This window comes from Ambystoma mexicanum, chromosome 12 (genome assembly GCF_040938575.1).
Source record: "Ambystoma mexicanum isolate Mex_15411 chromosome 12, UKY_AmexF1_1, whole genome shotgun sequence".
In the NCBI taxonomy this organism is placed as follows: Eukaryota; Metazoa; Chordata; class Amphibia; order Caudata; family Ambystomatidae; genus Ambystoma; species Ambystoma mexicanum.
The window spans coordinates 1,086,608,446-1,086,631,544 of NC_090936.1; the positions used below are offsets into that span (position 1 = coordinate 1,086,608,446).

Below are 23,099 nucleotides of genomic sequence, written 5' to 3' on the forward strand. Positions count from 1 at the left end.
ATGCATTCCTCATTTTCACTAAGTGCAGTTTTCTTATTGATTTAGCAATACCAGGGACATTTCACCTCACCACCTCCAGCTAAATGCACCACCCCATTATTTCTACTCACTGTGCCGAATCTGAGGCGTTAGTCACCTCTTCCCAAGAGAGAGAACACCCTCTTTGGGACTAGGGGTGTGAGCCTGCTATGCTTACCATCCCCTAGGGGACAGGATACGCAGGAACCCTCTGGAGGGGACTCGCTCTTAGGGGACAGGAAAACCCCAGAGGGATTTACGTCCCCATCCATCCTCACGAACACCTTTATGGGCAATATAGGAGACAAGGTATATGAAAACTCTATGTTCCCATTCCAATGGCCGATTCTGCTTCTGACCCCAATTGTACTCAATGTACATGGATAACAGCAGAGAAACTAAGGGACCAGTCTCCAGGGTGAGCGTAATTGAAAGAGCCAATTAGAAGAGTGATACGGCGGAGCACGCAGATCTCAACTACGACACAGAGGGGGTGTGGCTGGTACGAGGGAGAGGACACTAGATGCATCATACCGGCTTGTGGCGTGCACCACGCGAGTGTAATCCAAGCTCACAGATGGGCAATAGTGTCCATCCTGGCAGCCACAGGAGCGGACCAACTCAGAAGGCTGGTAAAGTGTTGCCTGCAGATCCATGCACCAAGTAAGCAGGAAAGAAGCGTCCGCAACGGATGCAGCGGTGTCCAATTGATGAGTCACGTAAGCGATTCCATGGCAAGAGGAGAGCCAGGCGGACAGCAAACCCCTCCCTGTGAGCATCTGTCACCAGAAGCACCACATGGCTCCAGAAGAACAAGAGAAGGGTGGCAATCCAAAAGAGAAAGAGCAGAAGCCGAGGATGAAAACAGAGCAGTCCCAGAGTGGGGAAGAAGAGGGGAAACCTCATGGAGTGGGGAGGGAACAGAAGTGCCCCAGAACGGGGACTAAGGCAAAGAGAACCCCCAGAGGGGGGACGGAGCAGTGAAGCCCAGGAGTAAGGAGTAAGAGAGAGCAAGCCCTGGAGTGGGGAGATGGTAAGAGACAAGCCTCAGGGTAAGCAAGAACAGAACCACAGAATGGGGAAAAGAAGAAATGACCCCAGAGTGGGGCATCAGTAGGAGCAGCTGAGTGAACCTCAAACGAGGAAAGCAAGAAAGACACAAGGAAAAGGAAGCCTTGCCAAAAGGAAGAACAATTGTGAGATTTATACATTTCAAAGACACACCAGTTGGAGTATCCGCAGGACTCAATCGCCATATGTACTCCATACACATTGGAACTGTGAACATAGGTAAAGGACTATGGTAAAGAAACAAAAAGGGGTGGGGGTTCAGAAGCCATTAGCTATTCATGTCAGTGGGTGAAGTCCCATGACATGTTTTGGTTGTCCTTATGTTTTTTTAAGTGGTACAGTATTTTTGCTTTGTTCATATTTACTTTACTAGCGAATATGATTCAATTAAGTAGGTGAGGTGGGTGCACAGGTCTGTGCACCTAATCAACCAGAAGTAGAGCACAAAATAAAAGTGGCAACCATCTTCAGAGTCATGGATCCCTCTCAGCACACACTGTTCCCCGGCAATAGATGTTCTTCTGTCCACAGAACCAGATCTAGCTTATTTAGCATCGTAAGGCAAGTCTACAGAAAATCTATCCAACTCTCCCAGTGTGGAGCTGCCAGGAGATCAACAGATGCAAGTAACTCAAAAGAATATAGACAGCCATTTGTGTGCATCTTACCTCTGCAGCGCACACAACCACTTGGGTGAGGTATAAGGTGGTCTACATCAGAAGGAAGAAAGAAAGAAACAAAAAACACACAACATGGATGAATATTCTCCGAGGCCCGAAAAAATAAATGAAAACATGAGAAAAAAGCCACACCGTGTAGAAGGGATTCTATTTTTGTGGAGTACAAATAACAATTGGAACTAACACAATTGAGGAACAACAAGGGCAGCTGAACAGGAGCAGACTAGGTTGCAAGGCTTTAGCATATAGATGTACAGGGATGATGGCGTTACGTGTAAATATGGGAAATTAGTTGGTGGCCTGTCACGACCAGATCAAACCATTCGTTCTAGAATGTTGCCTCAATGGAACTCCTATCCTCAGAGCACACACTTTTTTTTTTTTTTTTAAAGTGGACAGAAACCGCCACTTGTGTTATCCAGATCCAGACGGTAGTCTCTCAATTTCCTGTTCTTGTTACATGAGGGAAATTCTGCAGAAACATACTAAATTATTCGTAGTCTTGCGCAATGGGGGACACACATTTTCTAAGGGCTATTATTGAATGCAGATTGCCCTGATATATGTCAACATCATGTTTCGTATTAACAAACATGTAATCAAATGACGCCGAGTGAACATTTCCTTAGAAAGCACTTCCTTTGTTGAAGTGTAGACATTTTAAAGTGAGTGTTGCTTAGTACTAGTGCAATGCGAGTCACGGATCAATCTGCAATCTAGTCGGCTTTGTATTGGTGAAGCATAGGATTTGGACTGAGCGTTTCTGCCTTAACGTTAGCAGACTACTTTATTAATTGTAACCATAACTCCTTGTAAAATACATTTAGTTTTTCAACAATCGCCTGATTTCTGGTAGGTCTGTGATGTCTGGGGTAATTTCTGTGTAACTGAGGGATAGGAGTTTACCAACAAAGGGGGGCAGGGGGGGCCGGCGCAGCCAGTTTCCACATGTACGTTTGTTTACATTTTTGTTTCGAATTTTGAGTTGAAAAGAATGTTAGGCTATATTTAGAGGTTGTACTCTGCCAATATAACCAGTTGGCATGCGAACAGAAACTGAGTGCTGAAACCAGGTGTCACTAGGACGAACAGCAGGATCACGGAAGGAGCAGACATCACTAATTGTTGATTTGTAAAGTGCTTACACACAGGTGAAGTGCTTCAAAGCGGGAAGGGAACAGGGAAAACAGTAGTAATTCCATGGTGCTAACGAACATTTCAAGAATATTGAAATTGATGGGCAAGACCCGACATTGGGGCGGCAAACGGGAATCTTCTTGTCGAACAAAACTCAGCCCAATTTACCTTTGTCAGTTTTTCTTGATCTCTAATTTTCTTCAGATGTTTAAATATAGCACTGGGCCAGACTCATCAGCTCCTTCTTAATCCCACTTCTGAAACCATGTGGTAACTTTCTGCAAGTACTCCAGAGTAGCGCATGGTTTTCGGAGTTTTATTGTCCAAATAATGTGTCTTAGGACAGGGCTTCTCAATGAGCCTGGGACCTGTGTGTTAAACCATAAGCACCCATGTCGAAAACTACACAGGTGCTAATGGCGATATACACCTCAGCAATGGGCCAACCCAGTTGGTGACTGCACGTGTTAAGAGACACTCGCTTTGCTTGGGCCCTTAACTTGGGCGCAGGCCGTTGCCGGCAAGGTCGGCCCAGCGCCCGTGTACTAACCCAGGCACATGGATATATCTTCAGTAGTTGGTATGTTGTGTCCTACAGCAACAATGTCTTCTGTAGAGTGTTGTGTTGGGTCTGTAGGTGTGCACCGAGGACAGACTGGGAACGACTGGGGCTCAAAGTCTTCCTGCTGGTCTCTCAATAATAGGTCCATTCTGTTGGTTTTCCTCCAGGCGGTAATTTCTAGCCCTGCTGCCAGTTAAGGGCTGTCCAACAAGCAGGAATTTGTGCTGAACTGTTTTGATTACAAGCTCTTACCAGTGATACTTTTATGTGAAACATCCCTAAAGCCAACAATGTAACAGACACGTTCACTTACAAAAACAGTCAAATACAACAAAAAAAGAAAATGGTAACAAGCTCACAAGAGTCTGTCCCTGCTTCCACCAACACAGCTCCACACATACATTGGATCACTGTTACAAGCTGAAAATATGCCGCAAGAAGGAGCTTTAAAATCATTACTGCAGAACATGAAGAGGAACTTTAAGGTAAAAATGCATCTTTTAATTTGCATGAATTACTCGGTGTAAAGTATTAGGAGTTGCAAAAACATATCGATTTTAGAGCTAAAATATATTCTTACTCGCCTAAAAAATACTTCCTTGGGAAAGCAATCCCAGTTGTAATCCCTAAAATAGAATTTTAATCACAACTTTAAAAAATAGGGAATAACATGCTCCAACTTCAATATCTTCTCTGGAGCAATGATATGACATGCTCCCCATTAACATGAAATGGGTTCAGTTATTAACATTGCCATGGTCATATGCATTTCAAATACAGATCTCTACCACAGAGAATCAGCTCATTTGTAAAGAATGGGTAAATTATAGCACTGTTTGTTCGGCAAGAAGACAAAAACAGGTTTTGCAGGATCACATGTTTTTTTCACATGAAGCATAACAGTGTTGAATTGCTGTTTCACTCACAAATGTAGATCAACCGTTCTAAATACACAACACACGAGAAAGTATATAAAGACGTCTCATTTCACCTCAGGGTATGAATACTTCCTTCCCTGGTATACTGTCGCTTGCAGTTATGCAAGACTACAAGTACTAGCGCAGAGAGACTGAACCAGTTCACAATGCACAACTCACACCAGACATGGGGCATAGTGAGATCTCTTGGGCACACCCTTTTAATTGTGCTGTACCACACAATCTCCACAATTTACAGACGAAGGTTGTAAAACTAAGGTTTTCTGATATCACATGGTAGCATTCCATCCACGCCAGGCATTTTCTTAGCATTCTAGCACTACAGTTCTGCACGTCTATATGCATGAGCATAATGTGCAGGTAGAAAAAGAAAAACAAAGCAGGATGACCCACTCAGGCCAGCCATGATGTGAGGAAATCAAACTGAGCTTCACAACAAATTCCTAGTCACATGCGGGGAGTACCCCAATGTCCCATCCTCTGCCCGATCATCTTCAATCTATACACAGAATCCTTGGGAACTCTCCAAAATGACCCCAGTATAGCCATCATATGTACGCTAACACTCAGCTCAACCTTAAGGTCAGTGGTCCAAGGACATCGATCGCCTCTGTAAATGGTTGGCTACCACCTAAACATAGATGTCAAATACCTACCTCCAACTGAATGCCACCAAGAACAAATTTGTCCACACCGGTCCCCCAAACAAACAACAACTTGTACAACAATACCTGGACATGTGTCTGAAAAGATTCGCCCCTCAGCTGTCAGAATCAGCCAAATACAAGAGCTTCATTGTTGGCAGAAGACTTTCCTTGAAAATGCACATAGCCAAAAAGGCTCAAACCGCGCGACTACTGATAGCCTTACTCCACAAAATCAAACACTACAACCACCCGCATGACTTCTATATGGCGGTCCATACGCTTGATCTCACACATCAATAGGGAAACACACTCACTCCCCCAACTGGGCTTAGAGCCACACATCCGACCCCCTTCAAGGCAGCCTAATATGTTGCAGCGTGCCCAGTTTTCAAAACGCATGCAAATTTGACTGCCTCTCTCCAACACTGCATGAACTTCACTGGCTTCCCATCCTCGCCAGGATCATGTTCAAAACTAAATGAATCGCCTACAAGGTCTTAAATGGAACACCAACAAACTTGGTGGCTAAACTCCCCACCTCTGGAGGCTCTCGTACCTAACATAGCAAATTTATCAAAAGGTTAGAGTCTAGGCTAGCACGTCAAGAGAATACTTGCAAGCAGTCCTTCTCCTGGCATGGCCAAACCATTTTTAACTCCAATCTGGCAGAGGCTCAAAATGAGCCACTATTTTCCAGTACTGCAAAACACTTAAAACGCAAGTCTTACACCAATACCTGCGGGATGAATAAAAATCCTTCTCTCCCACCACCATCAGTACCACACTACTGTATAAAAAGCCAAGCAAAATGCTGGCCCACTTCTACTGTAAAATCGTCTGCTGCTCTCGAGCTAGGGTTGTGCTATAAGCAATATAATTACTAAATATGTGAGGAGGGGCAGCGTAGAAGCAGTGGTGTTGGGAAGAATGAGATTTGGAGAGAAGTGGATAGGATCAGGAGGACGCTTGAGATTAGGGAGAAGGGGAGTTAGAGTTAGATATGACAGGGAGACCATTGTCGAGAGAGGGAAGAGATCAGTAGGGAGCCAGAGGGTAGAAACAAGAAAAGAGAGCTATAAAACCAGGAGACAGAATGTGGAGAGAAAGAGCGAGACAAAGGCGGGTCGAGCAGAGAGGAGACAGGCAAGTATGGAAAGGTGTATTGACTCATCTGGAAGAAAAGGAAGCCAGGGCAATCAGGACTGGAATAAACTAGACAACAGTGGTACCCTAGCTCTAGTGAACTGAGCCTGCAGGAAGAACTGTTGGAGTGGGGGACTTAGCTGAGGGGTGGAAGCCCCATCAAGTTTTGAGGGAAAGGTGTACAGAGACCCCCACCTAGACGGAAATCCCATTTGTTTTTGACATTGACTGTCTTTAGGCTCACTGAGAAACTGGTCAAATTTAACACCAAGCATGTAATAACTGCTTATGTAGCGCATAAAATGTTTCAGCGTGCACTAATGAATGAATAAATAAATAAATATTGTGTAGCGGCATAGCATACAGAAGTGGCACTATCACAATGTTCTTTGCACTTGTCTTAGTACTACCAAGTAGATGTCACAAAAAGAGGAACTACAAAACATATATTTGCGCATAACACAAACCGTTTCATTCTTGCTATGTGAAGGTATCCGAAACTCCCCCTTAAGTCCTACTTCGGGCCTACTTCAAACACATTAATTCAATTTCAGAGATATTCTTATCAGTAGGCTCCACAAAGAATTCTGTGTAGCCTGCATTTTCTTCTTGTCTGGATGTAATTGCACAAGTATTTTGGTCAGAGAAAGGTAACATTTCATACTCAATAGCCCTGACCATGATGACACCCTTTTGGAAATGAATTCACTATAAACACAAGAAAAATGTGTTAACAGGTACTAACTATTCTAAAGAATTGCTCTGGACTGTGTTTTCTACTAAATGCATTAGCTGACAAATGCTTCCACTACAAGAAGTCTTTTCATATATGCAATGTAGAGAGACCACAACCAGGTTATGATCTAGAACCAAGAGTACTAATCACAGCAAAGGAAATCCATCTCCCATTGGATATGGATAATTGGGCATTAAATGGCTTGCACTCCCTGTAAATACCAAGTGCTCCAACATCCATTGAGCAGATGTCGTCTGTATGAAGAACAGACAGTCCACGGTGTAACTGCTGAGCAAAAATCCTACTTTTTAAAAGAAAATTAAATTTTTATTTTATTTGGTTTGTTACAAACCTTTACAACATGATTGTTACAAAAGAGAAAATAAAAGATTGGAATTACAAGCACATTTGGACACAATTTACATTTTCTATTACTAGATCCTTTTTCTCAATGACCATCAAAACTTGGAAGTTATTCATCCTCCATCTTTTTGTGTGCATACTAGAGTCTATAAACAAATGTTCGATTACTTCCAGCAAAAATGTCAAAGCAAAGGTTAACTTATTTGTTTCATTGAAACACACTTGCCACCATTCTTCTGCATTTAAGGAACCTACAGCTTCTGTCAGCTTGCCCAGATGTTTCCTTCTTTCTGATCTTAGAGCTGGGCAAAACAATATTAAGTGTTTTAAGGTTTCTTCATGCACCTTACAAGGCCTGCATTTTAGATCCATTCCTATGTTCTTTGTCCACCGACTTTCTACCCCTTTGGTTCTAAATTGATTCAATCGAAATTTTACCAAGAGTTTGTGGATTTCGATCAGGAAATTTGCCCAGATATTTAGGGATCTGGTTTAAGGCTCTGGTTTGATGCGGCATGTTTTGCATTATTTTGTGCTTGGCTCCGCAATCTCCCATCCATGTCAATCCAATCTTGAATCCAGAGTTTTTTTCTTTACTGCATCTGGATTTGCGTTTAGAGTATTGTTGTCAGTGCTGAGATTTTGCAGAACTTCGCAGCGTTCAGCCCATAAAGTAAAGATGTCATCTTTGTTGCCACTGCTCGGATCATGCAAGATGCTAAATTGGGGAAGACCATTCACTTCAATCCTCTTACGATACAGTATGAGCATATTCCAATGTTAATCTGGCATTTATGGATAGAAAGCCCAGATCGTAGCGAATGCATGAGGTTGGTGTTCCTTTTGGTAGCCAGAGAACTTTGGTCCAGACAATATTTTCTAGCGTGGTCCATATGCTGGCAGGGCACACCAAGGCACATTCTGCCCGATGGATCATAGCTGGTAGTGACTTTTGCTTATAGAAATTCAGTACCGATTTTAGCGAGTATTTACCTCATTTCTTGTTCAGGACAACTGCTTGTAAGGCCAACTGTTTGGCCTTTGTTTTTTCAACCCACGGCGCATTTTTCAGGCTTGAACTGACCCACATTCCGAGGTATCTGGTGTGAATTACACTCTTGATGGTCTGTTTTTCCAAATACCATTGGAATTTTTTGCTGGTACAAGATTGATTCTTTCTCAAATCTGTTTGTTTGGATTGATACAAAAACCCTACTATCTACAGACATGCGAGTGCAGTGGAAACAATGAACTATGTGAATGATTCTCACACTACCAAACTTCGGACCATGAAAAAAAGTTTTCAGCAAAGAGGATGCTGATCACAATTCATGATCTACTAAAGAACAATATATAAGGTTATCTCAAAGCTGGTAATTTTAACAGTTCAAGTCCTACTATACATATGCATAGTAGGCAGCCACCTTTAAGATATTATCCATCCCATGCACCACAGCGTGGCACCATGGAAATTGTTCATCTATTGGTCGTTCTGATGAAACTACAATTTACAAATGCTGCCCGACAACAAAGAAAGAAAAACAACGAAAACAGATATTTTAATATTTAAATACATTTTAAATGTGATCAGTTATTATCATAAGCAAAAAGATGCTTTTCAATCATATAGGCCCCTTCAGAGCAGATCACTGCATGTTGGAGCTGCATTGCGTGGCCTGTGCTGCTAAAGCCTCTGGTTTGATGGCAGTAAGAAGAGGCAGAAACAGTTAAACAGTCAAAAATACTTCATATACTGTGTAGAAGGCCTAAACATAGGGAAGGACACGTTCCCTCTAACTTACACAAATATTTTGACAACTATTGTACTATAAAAAGTCAAAACATTAATTTTCATAGGATGGCAAAAAACAAAATTGGTGCAAGGCTTCATGAAATTGTACGGTCCACTCTAAATTAAACACTTACCAATCTTTATGAACCGACAAGGAAACATCTGTTCATCGATTTTATGCTTCAGGGTGAATGTTTCTTTGTTGTAATCATTTTTTAAGCCGCTGAGGAAAAAAAACATTTGTTAGATAATATCTTCATATAGTCCATCTCTAGTAGGCAGATATATGGGTTAGACACCTCCCAAAAAGCCCCTTTATTAGAAAGTTATCAAGTTACTAACTTGCAGCACAAAATACCTATAGCCTATTTTATATGAACAGACCACAATGGCTGAGCCCCCTTCCAAGAGGGCTTTGAAACTAGTGTTAAAACGGCACAATCAACACGAAAGTGCAGGGATAACAGGTCATAAGCCCAGTCTCAAAATTCCTAGCTGGAAAGAGGGAAGAGCAAAAACAAAATGATGGCAAGTAGACCGGACAATCTGCCCAGTGGATTAAACCAGGATGAAAATGAGGGCTAACAGTAGTTTGGTGGGTCACCGCAAATGAGGTCATCACCAAACAAAATGAAAATGAGAAAACATGGATTTTCCTCGGGTCACAATAAAAGTGAAACTTTAATTTCACCAAGTCTCTGATTCTCTTCCGCTCTACAAGTGATCATTACTTTGGCTAGTGACTATTAGCCCTCTCTCATCTGTCTCTAGTTCTGGCTAGGTCTCTCTTGTGTGCCTTGTGGGTCATGTTGGGGAGTGACAGGAGGTCAACTCCCAGAAGTCAGTTCAGTCTGGTTATCTTTAGGCTTTTCAGAGACACATGATCTGTCTTGTCAAGTGCAAGAACCAATACTTCAAACCAACATCTCTATGTCCTGCTTTCTCTCGCTCATCAACTCTTGTGCTCTGTTGGGCAGTGACCAGATTGACACTCCAAAAACATGATTTGCTTTCGTTTTGTTTCAGTGTCCCTTACACCCTGGAAAGATTGATAGAATCACAGTTCCCACCATCCAATTCCACTTGCCTTTCCTTCAATCTTTCAGTGCTTTGATGCAATATGTCAGAATCACAACTAAACCATGAAGTTCCCCGAAGCGCTCCATTAACCTGTCGATACCGCCTGCTATCAGTGCTGCATGCTCTAATGTGCATTCTGACCTCTTCTTCCTTCCTCCACAGACAACGGCCCTTTGCCAGATCATCCCAATTCTTGCCACTTCCTCTGCGTCTGGCCACTTTGAACCATTTTGCAGATTCATATTTTCTGCAGAGCGGGACAGTAGTTCCCCCAAAAAAGCTGCACCCCAGTCTTTGGATCTACCTAGCTCAACATTTACATTGTTTTTGCTCCGCCCCTTTGGTGCAGCCCGGTCACATATTCATAGGCATGGACAATCGGCTCACAACTCGAATGGCTTGTGTTCTCTGGTAATGGCACTTAGTCACAGTACAGAAATGTTTTAACTCTTTCAACACATTCTTCCCCAAGACCTTCTGAATAGCAAATTCTACTTCACACTAGAGCTGGCATCAAGGGATTAAAACCAATTAAAGAGAATGTTACAGTCTTTCTAAACAAAGCTGTTTACTTCCTCTAGCAGGTGTGCAGGTACTACATCTCAAATTTTAGAGCACAGGTACTGAAAATATCTCTTTTGGGAGCAGAGCATGCAGCACTGAAAGTTGGTACTGATACTTGCTTGTTTAAAGAAGTTGGTGCCTGGACATAAACGGACATGCACATGGGATAGGACAAAAATATCAAAATCATTTACTGCAAACCCGAAAATTGAGGGGGTTTTGGTCGAATTTCTGCACAAATACAGATGTTAAGTGGGGTAGGAGTATTAATTGGGAATAGAGTGATGTCGTGGGGTGGGCTGTGAGGGGTCTCCTGCCGCATTTATTTGTGCAAAAAAGTGCAGAAAAACATTTGGATCAACATTATTTCCGTGTGCTTCTTACAGCCATCAGAATGGGAAAGTCAGGTGGAAAATAATTCAGGGAGTAGTGGTATGCACTCGCTGAACGGTTAACTATGTTCGGATATATGATATGATATGCTATTTATAAAGCACTTAATACCCATAGGTTCCTAAGCACAGACCCGGGGATCGAACCAGTGTTGCTCCGTGTCGTCTTGCTTCAAAGGCGAAAACGTTGCCCCTGGGCTATCCTTCCGAGACAAGACTTGGTTGATTAGACAAATGAAGATACTTACTTGCCATTGTGCCTTCAGGTGGATCGCAGCTGCACAAAAAACGAATATTCAAGGATATTTTATTTAGGTTATGTTTAGATTTATCTTGCCCTAGCATCAGAGGATACCTGAAAATCAAACTAGTGCCATTCACACTGGAAGGCTGCTTAGTAAATTTAGCACGGGAAAAGCCCTTGCAGTACAACAGGTCTGTTTAGCTCGGACACATTTTAACATTCAACAGCTAACAGTTCAATCTAGCTTTGTTGCTTTTCAAAGGCTTGAAGGCACAGCTCGAAATTAGGTTGGATAAGCAGGAGCCAAAATGACCAAGAGCTACCACTGGTGAGCGAGAAGTTAGTACATAGCATTCCACAAATCCAAATTCCACGTAAGATGCAAAAATATACTTTTGTCCATAATGTATGACCCCTTATGTTTCTAATGTCATGTAGCTGTGTCCTAATGTGCATTTACAGATTGACCCAAATTACAGAGTTAAATTCAAGTAGGTGTGTTTTTTCTGCATTCATTGGCCTGGGGAGCCAAAAGTAGCTCATGGTAGCAGTTGGTGTCAAGCGAACCAAGTTCTTCTAGGCTACAAGCATGAGCTAAATTGCTCCCAGTTTCCCATAATTTTGAACCCTACTTGAAGGTCTATTCTGAACCGAGACCAGCACCTTAAGGAATCTTTAAGCCTTCTGTATTCTGAGTTTTGCATGCAAGATGCTTCTTTTGAGAACCCCACAGGTTCCCAGAAGAACACACCTCCATTGCTGTGTGGAAGGAGGCTAAGGACCAGCAACAAATTCTGGCCAGCCCCACAGTCTTAGTCAATCTAAATTTAGGAATGTCCCACATCGCCCTCTAACATATTAGGGGGCAACATTTGAATCCTTCCCACTTCCTGGATAACTCGTATGTGTAATCCATAGACAATTATATTTCAAAGAGGAGCAGTATAAAGTGTGCGACATAAATGGCAGTGTGTGATTCTCCTCATCCTACTTACATCAACACTGATGAAATTACATTAAAACCCTTTGTTCTCTGAAAGCAGAGTCTTTTTGATGGAGATTGAGCAGTAATGCTCTTGCAAACCTACCCTTCCTCCCAGCCAACAGCAAGAGAGAGTGTACACACACACACACACACACACAGTTTGTCCAATTGCAAAAGGTTGGATGGTTTTTCTAGCCAGCTATATTTTCCAAGAGAATTTGTGTCCCTCACCTCCAACCCTCATGCCTCCCCCCCACAATATCTCAAGAGTTCTGTAGCACAAGGAATGCCGAGTAATAGGGGAAGATCATTAAAATCCCAGAGAGTGGCGAAGCTATGCTATGCAGCCAGACTAACCCAAGACAAACCAGGACCAGTTACTCACCAGCGTATTATGGGAGAGGAGTAGAAAGGGTACACTACAATTCGACAATAGATAAATAGCTGCATCCTCACTCACCCCCTTCATATAAAACAGCCTGGGACCCTTTGGCTATATGAACATACCTTGTAGCAAACGCTTTTCTAAAAGCATTCGGATTGTCAATCCGTTTTAAACACAAATCATCAATAATTTTACAAGAAATTTAAAAAGACAATGTATGTCTTCCCATAGTCGATCATGAATCTTGTTTATTGTCATATGTATTAAAACTGTAAACTGGAAACTACAGTTCACTGTCTATTGTATTGCTGCAAATAAAAACCACTATAATTTCAGTGAGCAAATTTAACTTGGATCATGAAGTGAATAATTGCAAAGCGGAAGTAAATTGTGGTCCTAATCACATCAAAAAGAACCGAGAAGTGAGCATCTTAGAAAAAATGCCAATCTTTAGCAATACCCCATCTTCTGGCGAGTGTCATGTTCTTACTTCATCATAATAAATTTACTGAGCTTGATCTGGCTAGAGACCATCATTACATTATTCTACATTTACATGTACCATAGTTTATGTGCAAATGTGGTTTCAATAAGGTAAAAACAGGACTGCAATTGCACCTCAAGTAAATATCCCTCATAGATTACAGATTAAACCCTTAAACATAAACTTAGGTCTTCCTACACTCCTACCTACAAAGTTTCTGTCTCAACTGAAAGGTTAATAAGGGTCTGTCTAGTCAATCCCTTAATCTCAATTATCGATTTCAACTCCCATCAGTTTATGCTCACTATTTTCTGAATTTGGAAGAAAACAAATGAGGGTTTAAAAATATAGTTCTCATTCCTGACTGGTGTATTTTTAGGAAAATAAAATTTATTGTACTTTGAATAAATAGGCATTTTTCTTGTAATTCAAATGCTCTTTGTAGATCGCAAACCCTGTATTCGAAAACGAGCACTATCATTTTGGCTGTCTTCAAATCAGTCAGTACTATTTTGTACTCTTAGTGGAAAGTGCTTCTAGTGCCACTCGTCACAATACATCACCTTTTGGCTAGTAAAATGTATGCAGCTCACCTGGCTATGTGATAGAAGAAACTCCAGTGGCCTTTTCCGAACACAAAAGGAGGAGGTAAACAATGGAAAGCACTCATTTTGCTATTTCACTGCTATAAACGTCGGAACATTTTGCAAGCTAAATCATGAATATCTGCCTGCATCAGACTATCTTTAGAAACGCACGTGCTAGTGCATGCAATAGTTTCTCATTCAACCAGTAAAGCTAGTCGAAAGGCTGTGGGCCACATGTTTCCAGATTAACATTGCAGGTATGGACCTATTGTCTTGGTGCTCATGTCTTAAATAATGGACTTCTGTATTTAGCATTAGAATTCTAAAATGGCTCCTTCACCTACCTGGATAAGAGCTCAGTCAGGTTTTCTTCATTCATTCCTCCAAAAACCTTAAATTTTTTCAAATTGCAGACATGCGTCTTTTCATATTTGCCAAAAGTGATGGTCTGAACAATGGCTGGCCTTTCCAATTTGAGAATTAAATACTGAAATGAAAAGGAGAAAAACAAAATAAGAATTAAACCAAAAAAAAAAAAAAAAAAAGTGACTTCAAATAACCCCTGGCAGCAACTGACGAACAGACTTATTTCCAGCAATCCCTTTCTGACCTTCACTTGTGAAGCATCACATTGGGCAACGACATGGTGGCAAAGATTAGGATTGATTTCATTTTTAAAAGTATGGCTACTGTGAGGCACCAAAGGGTGTCTCACTTACTAGTACCCGGGGATCTCTCTCTCAGGTGGACAGGGCCATCGCCTTTGGATCCAGACCCTGGACCTGGACCAGTGTGGGAACACCTGGGTGAGGGGTCTTCGAGGAGTGGAGGTGAGGTGCGCGATTGTGAGACTGGGCATCCCCCCCTTTACCGTACCCATGACCCCCTCCTATTTCACTGGATTCTCTGATGCCCCCCTTTGTACACAAACACTGGGCAGAGGACGAGGGCGACAGAGTAACAAGACTAACCACTACATATCTCATTGGACATGTCCCGCTAATCGGATTAGCTCTCCCCACACGGATCAAAAATGGAACAGAGACACTCTGAGCAAGGTGGAACACGAGAAGCAGCGGAACCTCTGAGGCGAAGGCGAACCTACGGGAACTGCTCTTCTGAACACCAGTGAAGACCTTCTCTCAAATCTTGACTAACTCTCCCTCTGTCCTCATTCATCTGGACCTCTCCTCTGCTTTCGATACAGTAAACCACAACATCCTGACCTCCCGTCTCAGTGAGACCCTGGGCATCACTGATCAAGCCCCGGCGTGGATAGCATGCTTTTTCACTGACTGTCCTTCCCAGGAAGAACTCTGTTCCTTTCTCTCAGCTATCACTCTCTCTACTTGTGGTTGTCCCCCAGGGATCTAATACATTCCCCTGTTTTTTCAATGTCTACATGGCCCCTTTGGCCCACATGATCTCTGCCTTCACCTCCAGCTTTCAGTGTTATGCGGATGATACACCACTCTCTTTCAGGCTACCCTCTGCCTCTTCCTCCTCCTTGCTCATCCCGGACTGTCTGTCCGCAACTCAGTCCTGGTCTGCTGCTAACGATCTCTGCCTTAATGCCAGTAAGACAGATCATCCTCATAGGAACCCCTGGTCCTTTTTGACAGTTTCACTCTGGCCAACCACCCTTGGTCCTGTACCCTCACCCACTATTGACGCAAAATATCTTGGGGTCATCTTTGCTGACCACAACTGTGCGGTCGACATTAGCTCTAACACACCACGCCAATGGACTGACCACCACCTACTGCACTTCTTCATACCTTCAAAAACAGGTGGGAACCCTAACCCATCTGCCCCAGCCACTCTAACTAGATCAAAGAAATTACTCGCAGCAGAAAGAACCCTCCCCCTTCTTGAAGCCTCAGTGCTTGCCCATCGTACATCTAACAACCCCACAGAACTGGTAGAGATACACAACGCCACTCTTAAAGAGGTTATAAATGCTATAGCCCCACCAGAAATGAAAAAAGCCAAGCATATTCTTCATGCCAACTCATGGTTCACACAGGAAGTCCAAGACGCCCGAACCACAAGAAACGCAACATTCGCCTCATGGCAGACAAACCCCTCCACTCCCACAAGAAACGCCTACCTCACAGTCACTAAACAATACAAGTTGGCCATCTCTAAAGCCAAGCTGCCACCTACAACTCCAGAATCGAAAAAGCAAGCTCCCAATCTAAAGAGCTATTCACCATCTAGAACAAGCTTACAATCCCCCCCAACCTCCACACAACCCACCAAGAAAAATGCAACTTGGTGTAACATCCAGCACGCCATGTTAAACAAAATCAAAACACTTCAGCTCAAAATTAAGTCCCAGTTTGACAAACTGCCCAAAACTACACCATCACTTAAGCCCCCAGCTACCCCACCAGTCCCAGACACCCCTCTCGGCACATACAAACCCACACCATTTGCATTCAGAGAAGTTACCATCCCTGAAGTCCTAATGATCATGAAGCGCACCAAACCATCACTATGTAAAGGAGATACATGCCCAGCCAATTTAGTCAAAGATTGTGCGACAGCCCTAGCCCAGTTGATCACCACTTTATCAATGCCTCCTTCGCCAATAGCACTGTGCCGCTTGCCCTTAAGAAAGCCAAGGTACGACCATTACTAAAGAAACCCACCCTTGACCCTGATTCCCCCAACAACTACAGACCAATCACCACTGTGCCATTCCTGCTGAAAATTCTTGACAAGGCCGCCTACCTACAGATCCAGTCCTACCTGGAAACTCATAACGTTCTAGGCAAAAGACAATCTGGCTTCCGCCAACGTCATGGTACAGAATTAGCCGTACTAGACCTTAAGAATCAACTACTCAAAGCCATGGACAAAGGCAAAACCTCACTCCTACTACTCTTAGATCTTTCGGCAGCCTTTGACCTGGCTGACCACAAGATCCTGTGCAAACATCACAGACACTGCTCACTTCTCATAAGAAGCCACCGCGTGGATCACCACCTTCCTGGAGGGCCGAGCCATCTCCGACCAGGCCTCAGCCCCTCCATCCCCCCATTGAATGCGGAGTGCCACAAGGTTCATGTACCTCCCCCACTCTCTACAACCTATTCACTCTTCCCCTGTTCAGTGACTTAGAAGAATTCGGCATAGCTTTTACTAATTATGCCGATGACACTCAAATTCTTCTCCCACTAACAGGAAACTACGAACAAGACCTCAACATCCTACAGAAGACATATGCACACATCCAGGCTTGGATGGCAGCAAATGGTCTCGGTTTAAACGGGGAAAAGACAGAAACCCTACAGTAGGCCAAAAAGTATCCCTAAAAAAACTAGGCAAATACAGCTCCTTCAATAGAGAATTCAACTATCACAGCCTCCACCGCAGTGAAAACTCTCAGTGTATACCTGGGCTCCACCCTATCAATGGACAGACAAGTCAGTGCCAGCTCATCATCAGCTGCACTCACTACTAAAAATCATAAATGCAGTAAAACCCCACCTTTCACCAAAAAACTGCTTTAACATTGCTAGAGCCACAATTGGCGCAAAAGTTAACTATTGCAACATCCTACTCCTAGGCACATCTGCAGATAAACAGATTACAAATTGCACAAAACAACGCCCTTAGAGCCGCTCTAAGCATCCCTAGGAGAGAGCACATCTCCTAGGCAAGGAAAGACGCCCACTGGCTCCCTATCAAAGAACGCATAACATTTAAGGCCTTCACGATCACACACAAATGCCTCTCCCAGACAGCCCCGGCATACCTAGCAGACAGAGTTCACCAGGCCCCGGCCTATAGACCAAAACGTGACAAATAAGCTCACCTACTCAGTCTCAGCCTTCAACAGAGCGAAAGCAGGCGGCAGCAGCTTTGAAGTCCTAGCCCCAAAAGCCTGGAACGCGCTCCCACTCAGCCCAAGAAATGAACAATCCCTTACAATATTCCGGAAAGTGCTTAAAACAAAGCTATTTAATTAGACCAGTTGCTAATGTACTGCCTGCAACCAAATGTTCCTTTGTAACCTTGGAACACCATCAGCTAGGTCATGTTAACCTTTACTATTGTACATGAAATATCTGCTACAACTTGTATACTGGGTTATTAAGTGAATATTCTGTAACAGCGCCACAATGCCTACGGGCCGCTGGGCGCTTTATAAATCCAAATAAATAAAATAAAGTAAATATTGCTGAGTGAAAGTATTTATTGAGCTCCATGTAGCTGCTTTGCAAATGCTGTCTAGAGGGACATTTGCGATGAAAGCCAGGGTGGCTCCTGTACCTCTTGTGGAGTGAGCCCTGGGCGTAAAAGGCAGTGTTTTATTTGACAGGGAATAGCAAAGTTGTATGAATCCGACTATCCACCTAGAGATGGCATTTTCTGAAATGCGGTCACCTTGTCTGCCTGGTGCTACGGAGACAAACAGTTGATCTGTCTTTCTAAGTGGTCTGGTCTGGTCTACATAGTAGAGGACCACTCTTCTCACATCTAGTATCTGTAGTTTTACCTCAGCTGAGCTGGTGGGTTCCTGGAAGAAAGCCGGTAGCTCAATAGACTGGTTTACATGAAATTTGGAGATGAACTTAGGGGCAAACCTAGGGTGAGTACGTAAAACCAGCTTGTACGTGTGTACAACAAAGAACGGGTCCTGCACTGACAATGCTTGTATTTCACTAACTCTTTGTATGGAAGTGATGGCCACTAAGAAGGCAGTTTTATAAGTCAGGTTTTTGAGACTAGACTTATGCATAGGCTCGAAAGGGGGGTCCCATGAGCTTAGCAAGTACAACATTGAGCTCCCATCCTGGCGGCGGGTTTGAAATTGGAGGGTGGAGTCTCTTTACTACCTCCATGAATGCCTTGATGAGGTACCTTCCACCATGAGACTTTATTGTGGGAAGTGGTATATGCCGATAAAGCCACCAGGTGGACCTTTAAGGAGTTGAATACTAACCCTGCGTCTAACAAGTGGAGCATATAAGAAAGAATGTGGGAAGGAGTTCGATGGGGTTAATCTGTTTTGTCTGGCACCAAACTACAAATCTCCTCCACTTGTCCAAATAACAGTGCCTTGGTGTTAGGCTTTCTTGATTCTTTCAAGAAATCCATACATCTCTGTGGCAGATTAAGATGTCCAAACTCTATGACTTCAGGAACCATACTGCCAAGTTCATCGATTGAGGTTGAGGGTGCACTGTTAGTCCCCCGTGCTGTGTGAGCAGATTGTACGGGCACAGGAGTTTGATGGGATCACACATCTCCAGTTTGCGCAGATGTGGATAACAGGGTTGTCTTGCCCACATAGGAGCAACTAGAATGAGCGTTATCTGTTCCTTGTGAATCTTGTCCACCACTTTCCTCATGAGGTGTTGGGGAGGGAGCGTAAGCAAATTTCCATGACCAGTTCATCCATAGGGCGCTCCCCTTGGAGCCTGGCTGGGGGAATCTGGATGCAAAGTCTGGACATTGCTTGTTTTCGCTTGTAGCAAACAAGTCTATTGTGGGGGAAACCCATAGAGAGAAGAGGTGTTCTACGACCTCTGTGTGAAGTTGCCACTAGTTTTCTTCTGGTAAGAGATCTCTGCTCAATGAGTCTGCGACAGAATTGAGTTCCCCTGGAATGTGCTGTGACAACAGGAATAAGTTTCGTCTGAGTGCCCATTTCCAAATTTGCTGTGCAAGCCTGGACAGATTTGGAGAATGTGTTGTTTATGTAAAACATTGCTGTAGTGCTGTCTGTCAGGACCTGCACATAAGTGGGATTCGAATGCCTGAAGCGCCTTCAATACTGCCAGAAGTTCTAGCAGATTGATGTGGTTCTGAGCTGCCGCTTGAGACCACAGACCCTGAGCTGTGTGGTGACGGTAGCGTGCCCCCCCACCCAGGAAGAGAGGCGCCCCTTGAGATAAATGCCTGTATCTCTGGAACGTAGAAGTGTTTCCCCCTTCAGTAGATTTCCTCTCGTCCACCAGCAAAGATTTTGTACTACTGTTGGCGAAACAACCACTAGTTCGCCCCACTTACCGATTGCCCGAGACCATTGTTTTGCCAACCATTCCTGCATGGGTCGCATGCGCAGGCGCGCATGTGGAACCAGGTAAATGCACGATGCCATCATGCCTAGCAAGTGCATCGCTTTGTGCACCCTTACCTGGCAGCCGGCTTGATAATGTAGTATTTGCAACAACATGTTTTGGAGTCTTTCCTCCGACGGAAAGACCAACCCCTCTTGTGTGTTTAAGACAGCTCTGTTTGGTTGTGCTTGGCACTAGGCTTGACTTTTTCTCATTGATTGAGAGGCCCAATTGAAAGAGAAGGTTCATAGTCTCTTGAATGTTTAGCATGCAAATTGGGGGACGGGGGGTGGTTCTGGGATAGTTGGAGTTCTATACAGTATCCACCTGCTATTGTGGACTGCACCCATTTGTCTGAGGTGATCACATCCCATGCGTGGGTGAAGCATGCGCCCTCCTACTGGAGAGGCATGGGAGGGCACCTGAACTGGATATGTCACTTCTTTTGCGTAGGGGTACCCCCTCGAAAGGAGTTGCCCCAGCCACGAGCTCGGGATCTATGTGGTCCTCTGGGATAGTTTTGGGAGGACAGACCTTGATTATTTCCTCAGGGCGCCCCTTGGCTTTGATTGCAATTGGACCCCCATTGTGAACTTTGGCCACGCAAACAGCTAAAATTGCCATTACCCTCTGGCCGGGTGGCTTGGTGGCGAGTTGCCCCAAAGATTTAAGTGCGTCATACTCTTCTTTGGCTGTCTTAAGGGCGTCCTCGATGGCCTTGCCTAAGAGCGCATTGGGTTCGATAGACATGTTAATAAGGGTGGCCTGCGTCTCCAGTTTAAAACCTTGTTGCCTCAGCCACACGCAACGTTTAATAACTGTCCCCTGTGCAATAAGCCTTTCGGAATTGTCTGCAGCGTCAAGGTTGGTTTTAAGTAAGCAGCTTAACACTGCTCTGCCATCTGCGGGCACCTGAGCTAACTGGAACTTCAATGGCTCCTGGGCATAGGACAGTAAGGCCAACACTTCCTCCCATTTGTGGGAGTTATAACTGGCCAAGAGGGTTGCGTTGTTTGCAAATCTGGTTTGGTAAGCCGCAGAGGATCGGACCTTTCTGCCTATAGTATAAAGCTTCTTACTTTCCTTGTCGGGCAGAGCCTCAGATGAAGCAAGGGGGTGGGTGCCTGCTCTTTTCCTAGTTGTAGTTACGACTAGAGAGTCGGGCTTTAGTTGACCCCTTATGTACAGAGGGTCTGAAGGTGCGGGTTTAAACAGCTTGTTACAGCCCGTGTGAGGTTAGGGGTTTCTAATGACTGCTGTATTCTGCGCTGTATTGACTCGAGGAGAGGAATAAATTGCGCCACAGTCGTCTTGTCCCCAAGAATTTGTTCTACAAAATCCATATCCTCTTGTACTTCCTAGGTCTCTATTTGAAAGTGTTCTGCCGCCTTGGCTAGCACCTCATTTAGAAGGGACTGTTTGTCAATTGGGGAATCAGTGATCGGGGGGTCCTGATCAGTTGGTGATCGTCCCCATAATAAGGGTCTGCTGCCTCTAAAATAGAGTTGTCTTTGTGTTCGGAGTCCAGGTCATAGCGTTCTATGACTGTGCTACGCACTGGAATTTCGAACGAGACCTTTTAGTAGGGGGCTGAGAAGGTTGAGCATAGACTTGTGACCCAGAGGCAGCAGTAGTGGGGGGAGTGGAGTGGAAACGCTCGAAATATGCAGGTCTTTTTTCATAGAAATCAACCACAAAGGACATTCTCCTAATGACTCTGTCTATGTCTTGTGATGACCCACTGTGCCGAATTTGGGATGACCAAAGGTTGGGAAGGAAGTCCCAAATCTTCATCTGTGGGAGGAATTACCCCAGACTGTTTAGGCCTAGCCTCTAGATGTTTATCCTTATGGGATATGGGCCTAGATTCTTGAGTTTTTTCTTTATGAGGGGTTTTAACCCTATGAGGACTCTTATCCCAATGAGGGGCCTTGAGGACTTTTTCTTGTGCTCTTTATCCAAACCGGACCTGACGCAGAGCTTGTTTTTCGGGTGCAGGTAGGGCCGAGGGCTCGTCTGTGGACATTCGGCCCTTGGTGGAAGTTTTACACGCAACACGGGTGCTGTCTTTCGACGGTAGGGTCCTGTCGTGCGGCGATCTCGAGCGAGAGTGCCCAGAGGACAGGGACTCAATTGACCGTTCCCTGGGCATCATGCGTTGTCAACCTCTCGACCCATGTGTCGAGTCTCGACCTGGGGGTATGTGTTTAGTTGTGGATGGAATTGTAGCGCCTCCGCCGCTGGGTTTTGCCCCCACAACAGGGCCGCCGGCCTGTTCTCGGGTAGCCGAAGCTACCCAGTCGCCATCGCCTTCCGAAAATGGCGGCGTTGCTGCCATCACTGAAATCACCTTCTACCTCCATGGCCTCAAGTTGCCTAGCATAGTGGGCCCAGCGTTTTGTCGATCGGTCCTTTAAAGTCTTGGGCTTACACGCTCGACAAGAAGACTCGACGTGGCCTCTTTGGAGACACAAGTTACAGACAAAATGTTCATCGACCCACAGAAATGTTCTATTGCACTTAGGGCAGAATTTAAAGAAGGTCTTGTCCATAACTGCAAAAAATGTCAGCTGGGCGAAAGCAGTATAAGAAAAGGGGCATATATATCCTAGAAGGACTTCCCCCTTTCCCTACTGTATGGGCCGAGGCCCGGGCGGCCTTCCAAGGCCGAACGGTCCATCGTGGTAGTCTTTCGACAGGCTGTTTCTTTGTCTTCACCGATGCGATATTTAGATGGTCGGTGAAATAAAGGATAGAAAGAATGAACTATCAGTATTTGAAATAAGTTAATGGCTTTATGCCGAAAGAGGAACTTTGCTACACGTGTCCGTCTAGCATGGCGGAAAAAAACAATTTGAGGGACCGCGACACGCAAGGGATCATGGGTACAGTGGACGTCACACTAGGGATAGTATTACTGGCACACCCTGTCGACGTCCCTTTTCAAGTTCCGAAAACCACAACTGTAATACTCGCAGCTTCCACTAGATGTCGGCCTATGCACAGCATGTGATATATATGGGATACATTACTCATCGTAATCGTATTTCTGATGCTTTTATATGCTTAGAGTCACATGCTGTGCATAGGCCGACATCTAGTGGAAGCTGCGGAGTATTACAGTTTGTTTTTCGAAACTCGAAAATGGGCGTCGACACAGGGCGTGCCAGTAATAGTATCCCTAGTGTGACGTCCACTGTACCCATGATCACTCGCG

The 23,099-nt window shown here is 44.3% G+C and overlaps 1 protein-coding gene across 3 annotated transcripts in view; it reads right to left on the reverse strand.

Moving 5' to 3' along the window:
- Positions 1 to 23,099, reverse strand: part of MKLN1 (muskelin 1) — a 1,341,339-nt gene that overhangs the window by 1,168,622 nt on the left and 149,618 nt on the right. For all 3 annotated transcript variants that reach the window (XM_069629634.1, XM_069629633.1, XM_069629632.1), the window contains exons 3-4: positions 14,153 to 14,295; positions 9,222 to 9,310 (exon numbers count right to left, since the gene is read on the reverse strand). In XM_069629634.1, the coding sequence (XP_069485735.1) occupies positions 9,222 to 9,310; positions 14,153 to 14,295 (232 nt within the window). The remainder of the gene's footprint in view (positions 1 to 9,221; positions 9,311 to 14,152; positions 14,296 to 23,099) is intronic.